Below are 15706 nucleotides of genomic sequence, written 5' to 3'. Positions count from 1 at the left end.
TGGGGTTTTTTTAGGAAAACTGAAATCCTTTCTTCTTTTTCTTCTGTCTCATACATTTACAACCTTTATTTAAGTTGAGCACAAGTTTCAGTTCTTTGGCACTCTGATCTCTTCGCTGGTTAAAGTTCTAGTGACTTACAGCTCCTGTCATCCCAGAGTTGAGAATGAACAGTGGAGATTACTTTGCGGTTTTGCCTATGTTGCCTTTACTGAAGGGTCAGTAAGAAAAGTGAAGCTAAAGAGCGAGCAAAATTTCTTTTGTGGTCTGTACTACATATAGATGAAATAGAAGTTGTTTCACTTTAATGTGTCAGTAAAATTGGGAAAAGAGTAGTTTGGGTGTCACAGAATCATGAACTGTATCATGTTCTTTGGAGTTATGATCTTTGGCTGTAAACATGGAATATGAAAATGAGCCAGAAGAGTTTTAGATTTTTATGAAATTTTTTTAGACTTTTCCAATTTGTGAGAAGATTATTTGTGTTCCACAATACCAGAGTGAAGTGAGTAAATATTGTTACCTCTTTTTCACTCTTGGTGGATGAAATCCCCAAAAATTAGGTGTCTGTTGTGCTTTTTGGAGCGCAAGAAAATATGTAGTAGGTGTAATTAATGTTCAGAATTAAAACCACTTTTCAAGCGGTATAGTAAGATATAAGTGTTGTTCATTTCAGAACTGTGATTGCTCTTGACATAGTCTTCAGCAGCTTCTTCAGACAGTGATTTTTGTGCTTGCAGTTGATGTTCCAAGTTGTTGAGTATCCAGACGGCAAAAGGTATTCAATGTGCCTTGTCTGGCTCAAACCTTTAATCTGTATAAACTAAAGAGTAGATGTGCGGAAAGTGAATACCAATTATTTCTACTTTTACATGTTGCTGAGTGTTGGCAAAGAGGGCCTGTGGAAGTGAATAGATATTCCTTGATGTATGTGCCTCAAAATAAACTTAGGCTATTAAGCTATAAACTAGGCAGACTTCACTCCATGTGTTCTACAAAGCAACATTTTTCCATAGTTCTAGTAAATAACACTATAACCCCAGGCTTCTGTATATTTCATGTTTTAGTTTGTCTTACTCCAAATATACAGGTAATTGTTATATTTAGGAATTATTGGACTAAATAACTGTAGTTCTTCTTAAAGAAGAGCTCCTGAGTCTGTCTTGATATCGCAGGGAACTTTGGATTGCATTTTTGTCTTCACAGAAAATGCTACAGCTATCCAGACCTGAGAGAGATACTTTTATACTTTATGTACTGTTAAAATACTGGATGAAATTCAGGTTTAACTAGCAGAGTGGTAACTTTATGATTCTTCTACCTGTTCTAGGTTATATGTCTCCACATCCATCTCCACTCGGAGCACCAGAACATGTGTCCAGTCCAATGTCTGGAGGAGGTCCAACACCACCTCAGATGACTCCCAGTCAGCCAGGACCCATTATAGCAGGAGACCCACAAGTTATGAATCAGCCTAACAGAGGGCCTTCCCCTTTCAGCCCTGCACAGCTGCATCAGCTGCGGGCTCAGATTCTAGCATACAAAATGCTGGCTAGGGGTCAGCCCTTGCCAGAAAACCTCCAGCTTGCTGTCCAGGGCAAGAGAACCCTGCCTGGCATTCAGCAGCAGCAGCCTCCCAGTGCCTTCAACAGGCAGGCTGGTAAGTGAGTCTTTGGTAAAAGTCATTGCTCAGGTAGTTCTTGAAGTTCTGCCTGTGATAGATTAAGAAATGGGTGCTGTGCAGGGCTGTAATTTGGACCTGTGTTAAGCCTTAGCAAGTGCATGAAACACATCTGTTATTAATAGGATATTGTCAAAATAGAATACTAATAACTGAAATAGAAGTTATTTCACTGTGCTGTACTGTGTCTGTCCTGGTATGCTTGACAGTTTTTGAATGTTAATTGTACTTTACTGATAGCAATTCCCCTTGTTTTTCTTACGGTGAATTTTCAGTCTCCTGTTGCTATGCAGGAAAGTAGATAAATAATCTGGATCAAGTTGACTGATTATTTAGGTTGTTGAAAATAAACCACATACAGTGTGCTGTTAAGTGCAAAACATAAGAAAAAGGAAGTGTGCTTACTTTTTTCTCACAATGGTGATAGATGTTGCAGTAAGGTAAGCAAGCACATTTTGGTCCTAAGAAAACTCTTACATTAAACACCCTGAACCTGTTAGTTTCTGAACACTTCCATTACTGAGTTTGTGTTAGAATCAAGGGTTAAGATGATATTGTTTCTTAAGTTTTAATAATGTCACTGTTCACTTCATTTTGGTAGATGTGGCTTTGCTACCAATTAAGTTGGGTTTTTTCATGAAACATGATTTTAGGTATGTGTTTTACTTTCATATGTATTAACGATAAAAACTACTTAAATCCTTACTTAAAGAAGAAAAGCACTACTTGCCTGAATAGACTAGCATGCTAGAAAACAATGATTTTTGAATCTTGGAAATAGTTTGTGTTTCAGCAAATTTTATTCCTCTGTCAAATTGCAGGTATTGGATTACATGCAATGAGTGGCGCTGCTGCTGGACCAGGGGCTGCACCAGGGATGCCTGGACATACAACTGCCATTACCCCTAAAACGTGGACTGAAGGTATAGTGGGAAAAGGATGTGGGGAAAAGTAAAAAGGAAAGGTAAAAAGTTGTGCAAGAAAAATATTGTAACTTCTACTGTGTCTAAGATTTTAATCAAGGAGAGTCTAACCTTTTATTCATATGGAAGAGACCCACATGAAATTACTGCAATTTTTAGACAGACTGAACATGAAGCACCTTTTTACAATCAGAATGAAATCTGTATGTTTTCTGAGGAACATGCATAAAACTTAATAACTTATGTTCTGAGTATACTTAATTGTAGCAAGCTTGTCTTTCACCTTTGCTACTGTAAAAGAAGTTCTTAAATCATGGTAGAATTATGCTGTTGCCTTCTGTATATTTTGTTCTTTTGGAATCAAATTGCTTTGAAGGATCAGTGCAATCTTTGAGATCAAATGAACGCTGCAACTTTTTCCCCCATGTCTTCAAATATATTTGTCATTCATTGCAGTCATTCAGCTTCCCCGATTCCCTGAGAACTGAGGTTGCCCAGAGGCTTTTGATGGGCTTGCTTTTTCTTCCTTCTTATAAGCTGAAATGCAGTGTAGCTGCATAAAGAATCTACAGCTTGTGCTCAAGTTCCTTTTCTGGAGTTTGATGCAGATGTGTGAATGACAAATGGTGATCTCTCTATATTTCAGGTTTGGTTTGAATCAAGGTTGATTGCAAGATTGCAGGTGTACTTTACAGTTGTTTTCCCTAGCTTAAGTGACTATAACTCTTGAGATAATTAAAGCAGAATATTTATTTTAGCAATGTCTGTTAACAGTGAATTCATGAACATCTGAAGGCATGGGTAACTTGTCATAATGAAATTCTAAAATCCATGACCTTTAGGGACTGTAAATGACAGGTACCATTTTCATGTTAACGGAGGTGTTGCTTTTCAAAGTGATTAGAATAATTGAGTTTCTGATATTTTAAATGAATAAAATTTATAGGAGATCATAGTGAAACAAAAGCTATTTATATCTGGCAGGTATTTCTGAATACAGTTGAAAAATTTTCACATGGTTATCAAGTTCTGGTAGAGGTCTGAAATCAGACCTAGTTCTGCTTGTTGCTAGGTTGTGGTTAGATGCTTTCTTTTAACAGTAAGGATAGTGAACAAGAGGCAGAATGAGGTCTTACATTTGGAGGAAGTCAGTTCTACAGCTGTTTCATTTCTGATGACACTAGAATTAAAAGTCCACAGAAATAGCAAAAGAAATGGCATTCATTATAAAATTTCATGTGTTTTGTTTTTCTTTTGGCCATTTCTTGCAATGTATGGTATACTTGCATTTTAGTATGCCTGTTTCAAAAACAGAATGTAATCTCAGTGTGCTTTTTCTGGTGATTTTGAATGTTTACCTTACCTTCATATCTTGTATTCAGAAAGCCATCTTGATTTTCTTCCTGCTTTCCATATTTCATGTTATGAATCAGTACTGTTCATGTTTCAGGCCAAGCCCCAGATATGAGCGTCTCCAATGCACAACAAAAGCTTCCAGCACCAGCCCCTAGTGGGAGGCCTTCTCCTGCTCCTGCTGCCGCCCAGCCTGCTGCCACCATGCCTGGGCCCTCTGTACCACAGCCCCCGCCGGGACAATCTTCACCCATTGTCCAGCTGCAGCAGAAGCAGAACCGCATCAGCCCTATCCAGAAGCCACAAGGACTGGATCCTGTTGAAATACTCCAAGAACGTGAATATAGGTAAGAGTGAATAACAAGATGAAAATTATTCTTGTTTTTCACATCCTTAACTGGAACTCCTTGCAATTAGCTACTGTAGTGGTAATAGTGTAAACAAAGTTTCCAGGGAAAGGCTGTATTACCAAGAAGTACACAAATATCAAACCCAAGAATTACTTAATTCTACCCCAATGATGAACTAGTGAAGCATAGTGGCAGTATCACAGGAAACCATTTAAGTTTAAAGTGAAACCAATTTTGTGTTCAAGGTTTTCATTATTATAAAAAAAGGAAAGTTAGAAGAGAACAGAGACAGCCAAAAGGCTGAAGAGTTAGTAACCACAGCAAAAGCACATTTTATGAATATGATGGATTTGTCTGGACAGCCAAAGAGTGAAGAGAATAAGAAAGTCACAGGCAAGATTAGGAAAAAAGTATGCCAATTAGGAAAATGTATACCTGTTTCAAAAATTGCCTCCCGAGTGTTCTGTTTAGATGATGAATTATATTTGTTAAAAAGTATAGGGTAGGACATCTCTTTTGCAGTTAGAAAGACACTTCTTCCCTCTTCACAACATCAAGGCTATTTAATAACTGACCTTGAGAGTCTGCCAGGCAGAAGGGTTTTGACTTGCACCTAAAATATGTTCCTGATGATTATCTGTCAGAGGAAAATAATTGCACTCAGAGTATTACCTGTTTTAGTTTCATGATGCATTTGCATTGTTACTTTGAGTTTGTAGAGGAAGGTAGCCAAAAGGGATGGTGATCTCACAGAAGACTGGTTTAACAACTTTTGCTTTATAAAGGTAAAGCACCATGAAGTGATTTTGGGTGTGATGCCATGCCCAGAATTCAGGCCTTGATTACAGAAAAGCTGTTACTTTTTGTGTCAGGTATTGCTTAACTAATTCTGCCAGTGCATTCTTGTCGTGATACTGCCAGTCTTATGTATACACCCTGGGACTGAATGGCTGTATCTCTTTCAGCATGAGCAATTAGTATTTTCCAGCATCTTTTTCAGAAGCTTGTAGAACACACCATTTTATGGTTTCAGTTACTCTGTCAGAAGAATTGTAGCACTAACTTCAACCAAGAATCATACGGCCAGTATGATGCATGATGCAATGTTTTCTGCATAAATTAACCTCAAATTGTTGCTCTTCCTGTTTTCAGCCTTGCTCTACTTCACTGTTTGTGCCAAGCTGTTATATCTTAGTGTTCATAAACAGAGGAAAGTAATGAGTAACAAAAAATAAAGCTGATACTTTTAGTTGTAAAGAACCAGTTACAGATCCAGCATGTTAGGTTCTAAATACACTGGTGTTCTTGGCGTAGTGAGATGAAAGTTTGACAGGGATTCTCCAGCAGAAGGATTTTATATTTTATGGGATTTTTATCCTAGAACAGAGAAATAAGATCCCAACCTTTTTAATATTGAACATTACTGGTGTTTAATTTTGCTTCAAGTTCCAGAATATGTAGACCTCGTGGAAATCTTTTCATTACTTAAAACTGTGTAAGTAACATCAGGCAAAAGTTTTGAAAAAGACAGTTTCACAGCTTCTGTGGTTTGAATGGTGCTGGATTTAACTTTAATATAGGCAGAAATGTGTCGTCACAATTTCTTAATAAAAAGGGAGCAGAAAAAAGCCAAAATAAACATCCTTATCCTGAAAACACTGAGGTTAGTGCAAGCTTTATGAAACAGTTGGCTCTTGAGATCTCACACTAAACTCTTTTAATAAAGGAGCATTATATCTTGAAAATCATTTGAATTCCAGGTGAATCTCTGCATCCCTGTGGTTGCCCATGGGCTGCAGGGGCACAGCTGCCTCACCATTACCTGCACCATGAGCTGTGGGGGAATCTCAGCTCTGCTGCCTGTGGCCCCTCCTTCTCCACTGATCTTTGTGTCTGCAGAGCTGTTCCTCTCACAGGTTCTCATACAGCTCTTCTTTAGCCACAATTAATCTGCCTAGTAACTTCCCCCGCCCCGCCCCCGTTTTAAGTCTGCTATGGCAGAAGCATTGCCACCATTTTGATTGGCTCAGCCTTGACCAGTGGAGGGGTCTGTCCTGGATCTGGCTGGTGTTGGCTCTACTGGACATAGGAAAACTTCTGACAGCTTCTCACAGAAGCCAGTGCTGTAGCCCTCCTGCTAGCAGTACCTAGCCATGCAAATCCAATATACGTTTTTATAAAACTCTCCTTAATGCTTTCTTCAAAATAAAGTGCTGCTTTTTATTCTCACTGAATAGCTGTCTGAAAGGTAATAATGCCTGTAATTTAAAGTTGGTTTATTATGTTGAAAGGCTCTTTCCACACTCATTCTCATTGCACATTAAAAAAATAATACACTTGGACACTTGGAAATGTCCTGCAGATTGTACACGGTTTCTTTCTGTTATCTGCAAAGTATTTTCTTAGGCATCTTCTTTACTGCCTGGCATCCATGCCAGATAGGTTTGACTGTACAACCATAATCTCTGCTGCTAACCTGAGTTAATGAGGAATGGGTGTGCATCACTTACTTTGCTAAGAAATCTCTGCATACATTCAGTGGCCACTTTCTGCATGGAGGTAGATTGCTGAACTGCAAAGATTAATTTATTACATCTCCTTTAAACAGTGAGATTAGATACTTCAAGTGATTGTAAAAAGATGTAGGAAACTTTTTTCTTTGGATTCTCTTTACCTGACAGCTGTTAGCATTATTCCATGAAAATAACAGCAGTACAACAAACTGTGGTCACATCATTTAAAGACTTAAAGGCAGCAGTGATGAGCGATAGTTCTTCTATTAACTTGACTTGGAGTTTTCTTTAAAAACTCCTGCTTACTACTGACGAAAGCATTATTATAATTACTCTGTTAGTACTATAGACAATACGTATAAATAGTACTTCTGGGAAAGTGTGAAATTAAACTTCAAAGTGTTTTTTGGTTTTTTTTTTTGGTTCATACATAACCCATCTGGTTGTCATTTTCTTTATTCTTCCATACAGGTACTATGGATTTTCTTTTACTATTTCAACTTCTATTTTTCTGGACTTTTTTTAAAATAGAGAACTGATCTGAGTTACAATAAGAGTTTTCTGAGGTAATATCTCTACTGACTTAGAAATATTGATGCTTTTGTTTGTATTCCTTACCTTTGACAGGGTTGTTAAAGGAAGGGCAATCACCCACCAAAGCCTTGAACTGTCATTGTTTGTAGCCCAGTGCATTTCAACATACGAAGGAAAATAGTTGAAGGAAAAGTTATCCTGGATATACTAATCTGCTGTATAATTTAAGGATAAAATTTCCTGTGCATTCATTTCTGATCTGCTTTTTTTATCAGCTCAAGTTGAAAAAAAAATTGTTAGCAGTGAAATGGATATTATATGGGAGGGGACTGCATAATATGATGTTGGTACATAATAAGCACACTCTGTGAGCTTTGATTATGTTTAGACATATCTCAATAAAATGTATATTTGGATTTTAGTTACAAATTTTGATGATAGGAATTCAGAGGCCAACCCCCCTTTGGCAATTGCTTGGACTTCTATTGTGTAAACTTTTACAACAGCAGGCATTTTTGTATGTTTTATACCTGAATTGAAAGGAAAAAACCAATTCTGACAGAACTAAGAGGTCAGCGTTTCACTTCATGTTTTTTTGGAAGTGACTCTTAGTTATCTGAAACCATAAGGCATGCCAGGGAGAACCTAGATTAACTCATCTGCGTGTATAGTAAAGAAGGAACATTCATTGCTAGCAAGAATGTAAAAAGAAATTGAAAATATGTTCAATATTCAGCTGCTTTAATAAGTTCACAGCTCAAAAGAAAGGTTTGGAAAGGTTGTGACTGCTCCCTTAAGGTTTCATTAAAGTCAGAGAAACTGGGGTTTGGCTATAACTGTTTTCTAGGTGGAGTTTCAGGGGACACACTGCAGCTATTTGGGAAGGGAAAAAGAATTAAAAATAATTGTTGTGATGCAGGATTGCATCCATGTGTGGGTAAGCGACAGGTAGAGCATATGATTTGGAACAGCTTAGCTGCTTTTTTGTAGGAATGTACACTGCCTAGTACATCTCTCCAAGAAACCACTTAATTCTGAAAATTTTACATCCTTAGGTGAACTAAAATATATTCTTACTAACTGGAGTGCCCAGTTGTGCAAAATGTGAGCTTTTTATAGTGTGGTATATAAACTGGAATGAAAGTTTTTCTAGGTTAGAAATAACTCTTCTTGATTTGCTTTTCAGCCTGTACGACAAACATTACTTACCTAATTCTGCTTCAGTTTTTACTCTCTTAAAGATACCAATATAACCTTCTGCAGTAATGAAGCATCACATCCTGTTTGTTGTTCCAGGAAGTTCAGAATTCTTCTGGTAATATTAAAGGCAGAAAAAAATCAAGTTCTGTCTATTAGTCCCTCTCTCTCTCTCTTGAATTTGCAAATGAATACAAAATACATTCTTCTAAAGGAAGAGTGAAGTAGAATTCGATTTGCAGTAGCAGCTATATAGCTGTGAATACTTTATAAACAAACTTACTTTGTCAATAAAATAATGAAATATAATTCCAGTTAATAAGGCAAGTATGGTCTATGTCATCACTGACTACACTGCATAAAAATAATACCCATCAAAGAAGCTTGAAAGCAGAATCCTGAATAGTATGTGTAAAATAGAATTCCCAAGTTTATTTTCACATATCTAGTTCTAGTTGAGAAGAAAAGCCAAGGGACATTTTGATCACTTGACAATTTATTTTCAAAGTGGAAAAAGACACCTAGTGTCATCTCTGCAAAAGCCTGTTAGCTCAGAAAAAACCCCAGAAAAATACAAGTGAATGCCTGAGTTGTACTGACTATTTTTACTATCAAATTTTAGTAATGCCTTACAGATTTCTTGTGATGTCTTACCCAGTTTTCTGGTTTTGTAGACTTCAGGCTCGAATTGCTCACAGAATTCAGGAACTGGAGAACTTGCCTGGCTCTCTGCCCCCTGATCTGCGGACCAAAGCTACAGTGGAGTTGAAGGCACTTCGGTTACTGAATTTCCAACGCCAGGTAATGCCATTTACTTGAGGAAAATTTTCATAGCAGTCACAGGCAAACCTGTTATTGCAGTGAAGAGTAAACTGGAAAGAGATTTTGGGTTATTGCAAAGTGTAAGCAGATCGTGCATGAGAGCTGACGTAACCAACAAGCAAGTCACGGAAAGGTTAGATTTTATTTTGTCTTGGTAATAAAAATGTGCAGGGGCTACTTTTGTTCCTTGCTTTATCTTCCAGTGTAGAATGTGACTATAGAACTGTGTTTTTCAAAATGAACATGACATTGGTACAAAGACAGAATAAGTTCTGGATAGACTGCAAGCTGATTTTCATCACAGACCTTCTCAACAAATAACTCTTTCTGGACATACTTAGTATTTCCACAAGTCCCTTTGTTTTAATAAAGTTGTGTGTTGGTGTTTTGTGTGGTATTTCTCTGTGATTTGTTTTTCGTATTTCCACTATGCTACAGACTTTGAAAATGAAACATAACAGGATCATACATAAAATATAAGTTGAATAAGTTGAATGTTGAGTGCCTGTATCTGCAAATTAGTTTCAGGAAAGGAATCAAACTGCCAGACTTCTACAGGCCTCTTGCCATTGGCTTTTACAGCTAGTTTGGAAGAACAAAGATGTGATTTGGCAGGTCAGCCAAAATACTTCCTGACAAAAGCCTTGGCAGGAGTTATGCCATGGTGTCCAAGTCTTCCTTCCTTTCTACCCTTGGCATTCATTTATAATGAAGTTTTGTCAGAGGTCAGATGAAAAGCAGCAGGCTCTCCCTGTTCTGCTGCTGGGACTATGGCAATACTGTTCCAAGCTCCTAACCTTTACCTCTCCCACCTGTCTTCTGTACAGCTGGCAGTGAAACAAATTGTCAGTTATGTTCAGGTCCAGCACTAGAAAATGTGTTATGTATGTGGTTCATTTGCATTTTATTTTGATGGTGTAACATCTAGGCTGGCCCCTTTCACTGTGGCAGGACAGTTCTTACCAGCATCTTATAAGGAGGGAAGAAATGATAATTAAAAGTAATTAATGCTTTTGACCGTTCTGAAGGTTAAAGTTTTTTGTTTAGGGTAACAGATGTATCTGTTGCAACTGTATCAATGCTGTATCTTTTCAGAACTATAATGAAAACGGAAGAGGAGACTGCGATATATTTTGAATTGTTTACTTTTTTACTCTGCCAGAGCAGTGTTTAAAGTTGTTTTATTAAGAGCTATTATATTTTTTTGCGTGTTTGTCTTTTCTCCCCTCCCTCCACTGGTAGTTAAGACAAGAGGTAGTAGCCTGTATGCGTCGTGACACAACACTGGAGACAGCGCTGAACTCCAAAGCCTACAAACGAAGCAAGCGGCAGACTTTAAGAGAGGCTCGTATGACAGAAAAGCTTGAAAAGCAGCAGAAGATAGAGCAGGAAAGGAAGCGTAGGCAGAAGCACCAGGTATTTTAACTTATTTGGGTTTGCCCCATGACAGAAATGCATTTTGCTTTGCTGTGCAGATGTTCTCTTTTACATATTTTATTTACCTTTGGAGTTTTTTAAAAAACTCCAAGTGCTGTGATAAGTAATTGGAAGACTGTGAGATCATAACTCCTACATTCCTGATTTCAAATCCTTGCTAGGTCAGACTGCCTGCACTAACTTGATTCTCTTTCTAGGAATACCTGAATAGCATATTGCAGCATGCTAAAGATTTTAAAGAGTACCACCGGTCAGTTGCTGGGAAAATTCAGAAGCTTTCTAAAGCTGTGGCAACTTGGCATGCCAATACTGAACGTGAGCAGAAAAAAGAAACGGAGAGAATTGAGAAAGAAAGAATGAGGAGACTAATGGTAAGAAGTAGAGGAAGGAAGATGGTTATTTTATTTAAAGTTATGTACTGTATCCCTTTAAAATGCTTATATATTTTCTCAGCCACTCCCGTGCATTTTCTTTTTGAAGTACTCAGTAATGAAAAAAGTATAAATCCAAACTACATTTTGTTACATATGTTTCTATTACCAGTAGTGTGATATATTTAATTTAAGTTAAGGGGCCTTCTTTTTTAAGGTTTTTGTATAGAAATATCTTGGTGTTTTTTACTAGCATGAAAACTTATCACTGCCACTTCTGAATAACAGCAACTTAATCTTATTAAGTTCACATATTAACCCTTCTGTATGATTGCAGGGCTATTGGTCCATTTTACAAATAATGGGCTTCGGTTTATTTATAGGTTTATAGTTTGGAAGATTCCAGATGATTAACTTGTTCATGCATTACGCCACAATTTTTACATACCGTTGATTCCACATATAACCAATAGTAGTAACACCTGTATTTTGAGAATGAATACCAGTCAGTTCTACTCATTTAATGCTTTAAATCATACTCCTCACCATTTCATGGTTTATCCTTCCCTTTACCCTCACAGTACCAGCTGTATTATTCTAAGAACAGAGTAAAATGGGTTTATGTATAACCATGTCTCTTCAGAATGCTGTGGAACCAGTCGGAGGGCTGCCTAGATTTTAGGAGTTAAAATAATTCTGGAATTCAAACTGTAGAAAGATAAGTGCATATGTACAAGTATGTCAGTGACTTGGGGTAAAAAAAATTCTTCGAGACATTGGTTAGCTCTGTCTTAACATTTTATTAATGTTTCACCAACACAGAATGAAAGGAAAATGACAAGCTTACTTTGTAACTTGCTGGCAAAAACCAGTAAGTATCTAATACAGGTGCAGATATAAATGCTAGTTCCTGTCCAGAATCTATTCCCACCATGAAAATGGGCTGAACAGTTTCATTTTAAAAATCACAAAATGAAATGCAGAAAAAATTAAATATTATAACAATGATAGAAACTTGGAAAAGAAAGCTTTGTAAATTAAGAAGTTGTGTAAGAGAATAACAGATGTGTAGGCCCTAGAGCATTTCTTAAAATTACATGGTAATCAGTATTATAGTGCTTTTTTTATAATTGGAGGTCATCATCATCAGTTTGTCTAACCTAGTATGTAAAAATGTTAATTATTAGCAAAGAAGGAGCTGATTTTTAAATAAAAGCAATATTGACATTTGGGAAATACTTCTGTGTATTGTGAGGTTCAGCTTATGTAAAATTGAACATGCAGTGTGATAAGTAATGAAGATGTACACTGCTGAAAAGAAAAAAGTAGATTTGAATGTCCAGAAATGGAACAGGATACCAGTGCTTCCAGATGGGCAGTGCTTTCTCCTAAAACCTCACCAAGACTGGTTAAGCTCTTACCATATGTACAAAATTTCATAGGCATTCTCAGTTTAGGGTTTTCCACCCACTGCTCAATTAAATCCTTCTTCAAAACCAATCTGTATGTTTTGTAAATAGGGTTACTTTGCCTATTTAGTTCTAGTCCAGTTGTAGTGAATTTGGAATTCACAGATGTGTACTAGTGGGTTTTTTTAAAACATCATCTCCTCTCAGATGCTTGCCATGGTCTATGAAAATATGCTGTGTCTAAAACCTTTTGCATATCTTTTCAGGAATGCTGAATTCATTCTACAAATTTCTCTTCATTTACAATGATTAGAAATTGTGATTGTGTCACAGCTCATTAGCAGTACTATATATGTGTCATGCAAAAATGGGTGTTGGTGTAATTTTAAAAGATGTTGTCAAGACAAGCTTAAATATATAGAAGTACCTTGGCTAGATTACACAGACTGTGTATTCAGCAACATTAGAAACAATAAAAACAACAACAGTAGTAATGATAATTTATTTTTCCTGAAAACTTGGGGTTTGAATATTGTAATTTTGATGGCTTGAACGTAGCAATGGAATTTTGCAAGCAGTTTTGCAAGCTCAGTTTGAACATTATAGCTATTCTTACTCACTGTATGCCATTCTGGTGTCTCTAGAAAAGCAGGAGATCTCCCAAAGTGCTGTATTTTAAAGTAATCATCTTTAAAGTATTTATTGCTTGTGTTTGATTTTTATACAGCACTGTGTACTTCCTTAATTTGTTGTTTCAGCCAAAATTGAGACAGGCACCTCTGGCACCTCTGCTGCTTTTTTGTATTTTTCTGACATTCTGCATTATATTGTCACAGCACATGAAAATCATATTTGTTGTATGTCCACCACACACAGTACGACAAGGATGCAGAAGTTGCCAGGATGACTCAGATAGGGTTTATCTGGTGAATCCTGTTTCTCATAGTGAGTTCTATCTCAGAGATTAAATAAAACGAGAGTAGAACAGGAGTACATAAACAAAAATAGAAGGGTTCACGTGACATCTGGAAGAAAAGGGTCTGTATTCATACTGGAAAAAGGACTAAATGCACTTTTATGTCCAGCTCCTGTGTTCCTCCCCTTGGTGAACTGCCTGTACTTCATGTCTTCAAAAAGTCATCTATTGAAGTGAAGGGAGACGGCCATCCGATGGATGATCACCGAACTCCAATTTATTGATCAATCAGCCATTTTATATAACAGTGTTAATTAACTTCATGCATATTGCAAAATCCAAGCTTACGATAGGTTAACAGAGAAAACTCTAACCACTCCTTTTGTTTTACCATACCTGTGATTGTTTATTGAAAACAGGACCAGCGTTCCCACTGTGATATGAAGAGTTCCCAAAACTTCCATATCTGTTCCCAGGGAGCTATCTTTTCCCAGAGAGCCCAAGGACAGAGTGTTTTGCCTGTTATAGGAAGACTGTCTGAGAATCTTATTGGTTATAAAGTGGTGCTTGAGAGAGCCTAATTGTTTATAGAATCAAGCCTGGGAACTGCTTTATAACTACCTTTTACTTTTCTCTCAACTGCATGCCTTCATGGCCTCTTTCTTTAAGCCATGCTTGAACCAGACTCTCCACAGTCATCTCTGTAGGAGATTTACCATCTCTGTTTCAGGACATTCAGTCTGCCTAATGTAGCATTGATTTTTTTTTCCCCTCCATTGCCAGTCATAACTACTGCAGATTTTTCTAGTCCTTAGTCCATGAGAGTAAGAAATGTGTAGAATTGTGGAATCTCTGTCTCAGAGTCTCACAGACCTCTCCAGTTGAACCACCTTCCAGAAGCGTTAACATTGAGTTCAAAACAGATTGCTCAAGGCTTTTTTCAGTCCTGTCTTGGAAACCTATAACATCAGAAATGGCACAGTTTCCTTGCCTATTCAGGTCCTTCTGAAGCGCAGCCCAACCCTTGAGCACATTGACAGATACCCTGTGATTTCATGTCCTCTGCGAAGTTGACTGAAGTGCCCTCCATCCCTTCCTCTGTGTCACTGATAGTTGTGTTAAACACAACATGATGCAGGGACTCCTGTAGTATGGCTCTTCATAGTGTCTTCAGATAAAGTATGACCTCCGACACCTTCCAGTGAGGCATTTTGGTTTTATTGGGGGATGACAAGTTGAGCAGGACCCAGACATTTGCACTTGCAGACCAGAAAGCCAGTCGTATCATGGACTATATCAAAAGCCGAGGCCAGTGATATGGCAAAGTGCCCTGCCCTGTTGAGTCACGACAGCCCCAGACTGGGGCAGTGTCTGGAAAGCTACAGAGCAGAAAAGGGTGTGGGAGTGTTGGTTGAGTGTTGGTTGACAGCAGCTGAACATGAGCCAGCAGTGCCCAGGTGGCCAAGAAGGCCATTGGCATCCCGGCCTGTGCCAGCAGGGCCAGGGCAGGGATTGACCCCCTGTACTCAGCACTGGCGAGGCCACCCCTCAAATCCTCTACTGAGTTTTGCGATCCCACTCGGAGAAGGATATTGAGGTGCTGCAGCATGTCTGGAGAAGGGCAGTGGGGCTGAGGAAGGGTCTAGAGCACAAGTCCTATGAGGAGCAGCTGGGGGACCTGGAGTTTATCCGGGAGAAAAGGAGGCTCAGGGGGCCCTCGTTGCTCTGTACAGCCATCTGAAAGAGGATTGTAGCAAAGTGGGGATTGATTCATATTCCCAGGTAACAAGCAGAAACAGTCTCAAGTTGCAAGTTGTGCCAGGGAAGGTTTAGACTGAATTTTACATAGAAGAAAGTACTTCACTGAAGGGATTGTCAAGCGTTGAAACAGTTCCCTAGGGAAGTTCAGAAAGCATGTGGATGTGGTGCTTGGTGACATGGTTTACCGGGGGACCTGGCAGTGTCAAGTTGATGGTTGGACTTGATATCTTCGGGGTCTTCCAGTGTTAATAACAATTCTATGGTTCTATTAAAGTATGGTTAGAGTAAGTATTATGAAGAAATACTTTAGTCTGAGAGTGGTGAGGAACAAGAACAGATTGCTCTGAAAAGTTGTGGATGCCCCATGCCTAGAAGTGTTAAAGGCCAGGCTGGATGTGGTTTTGAACAGTGCAGTCTAGTGGAGGGTATCCCTGCCCATGG

The 15706-nt window shown here is 38.2% G+C and overlaps 1 protein-coding gene across 3 annotated transcripts in view; it reads left to right on the top strand.

Moving 5' to 3' along the window:
- Positions 1–15706, top strand: part of SMARCA2 (SWI/SNF related, matrix associated, actin dependent regulator of chromatin, subfamily a, member 2) — a 115614-nt gene that overhangs the window by 27441 nt on the left and 72467 nt on the right. For all 3 annotated transcript variants that reach the window (XM_058824535.1, XM_058824537.1, XM_058824536.1), the window contains exons 4-9: positions 1329–1658; positions 2501–2602; positions 4053–4302; positions 9224–9350; positions 10614–10787; positions 11006–11179. In XM_058824535.1, the coding sequence (XP_058680518.1) occupies positions 1329–1658; positions 2501–2602; positions 4053–4302; positions 9224–9350; positions 10614–10787; positions 11006–11179 (1157 nt within the window). The remainder of the gene's footprint in view (positions 1–1328; positions 1659–2500; positions 2603–4052; positions 4303–9223; positions 9351–10613; positions 10788–11005; positions 11180–15706) is intronic.

This window comes from Ammospiza caudacuta, chromosome Z, assembly GCF_027887145.1.
Source record: "Ammospiza caudacuta isolate bAmmCau1 chromosome Z, bAmmCau1.pri, whole genome shotgun sequence".
NCBI lineage: Eukaryota > Metazoa > Chordata > Aves > Passeriformes > Passerellidae > Ammospiza > Ammospiza caudacuta.
The sequence above is the reverse complement of the archived record's forward strand: the minus strand, read 5'-3'. Positions and strand labels throughout refer to the sequence as shown.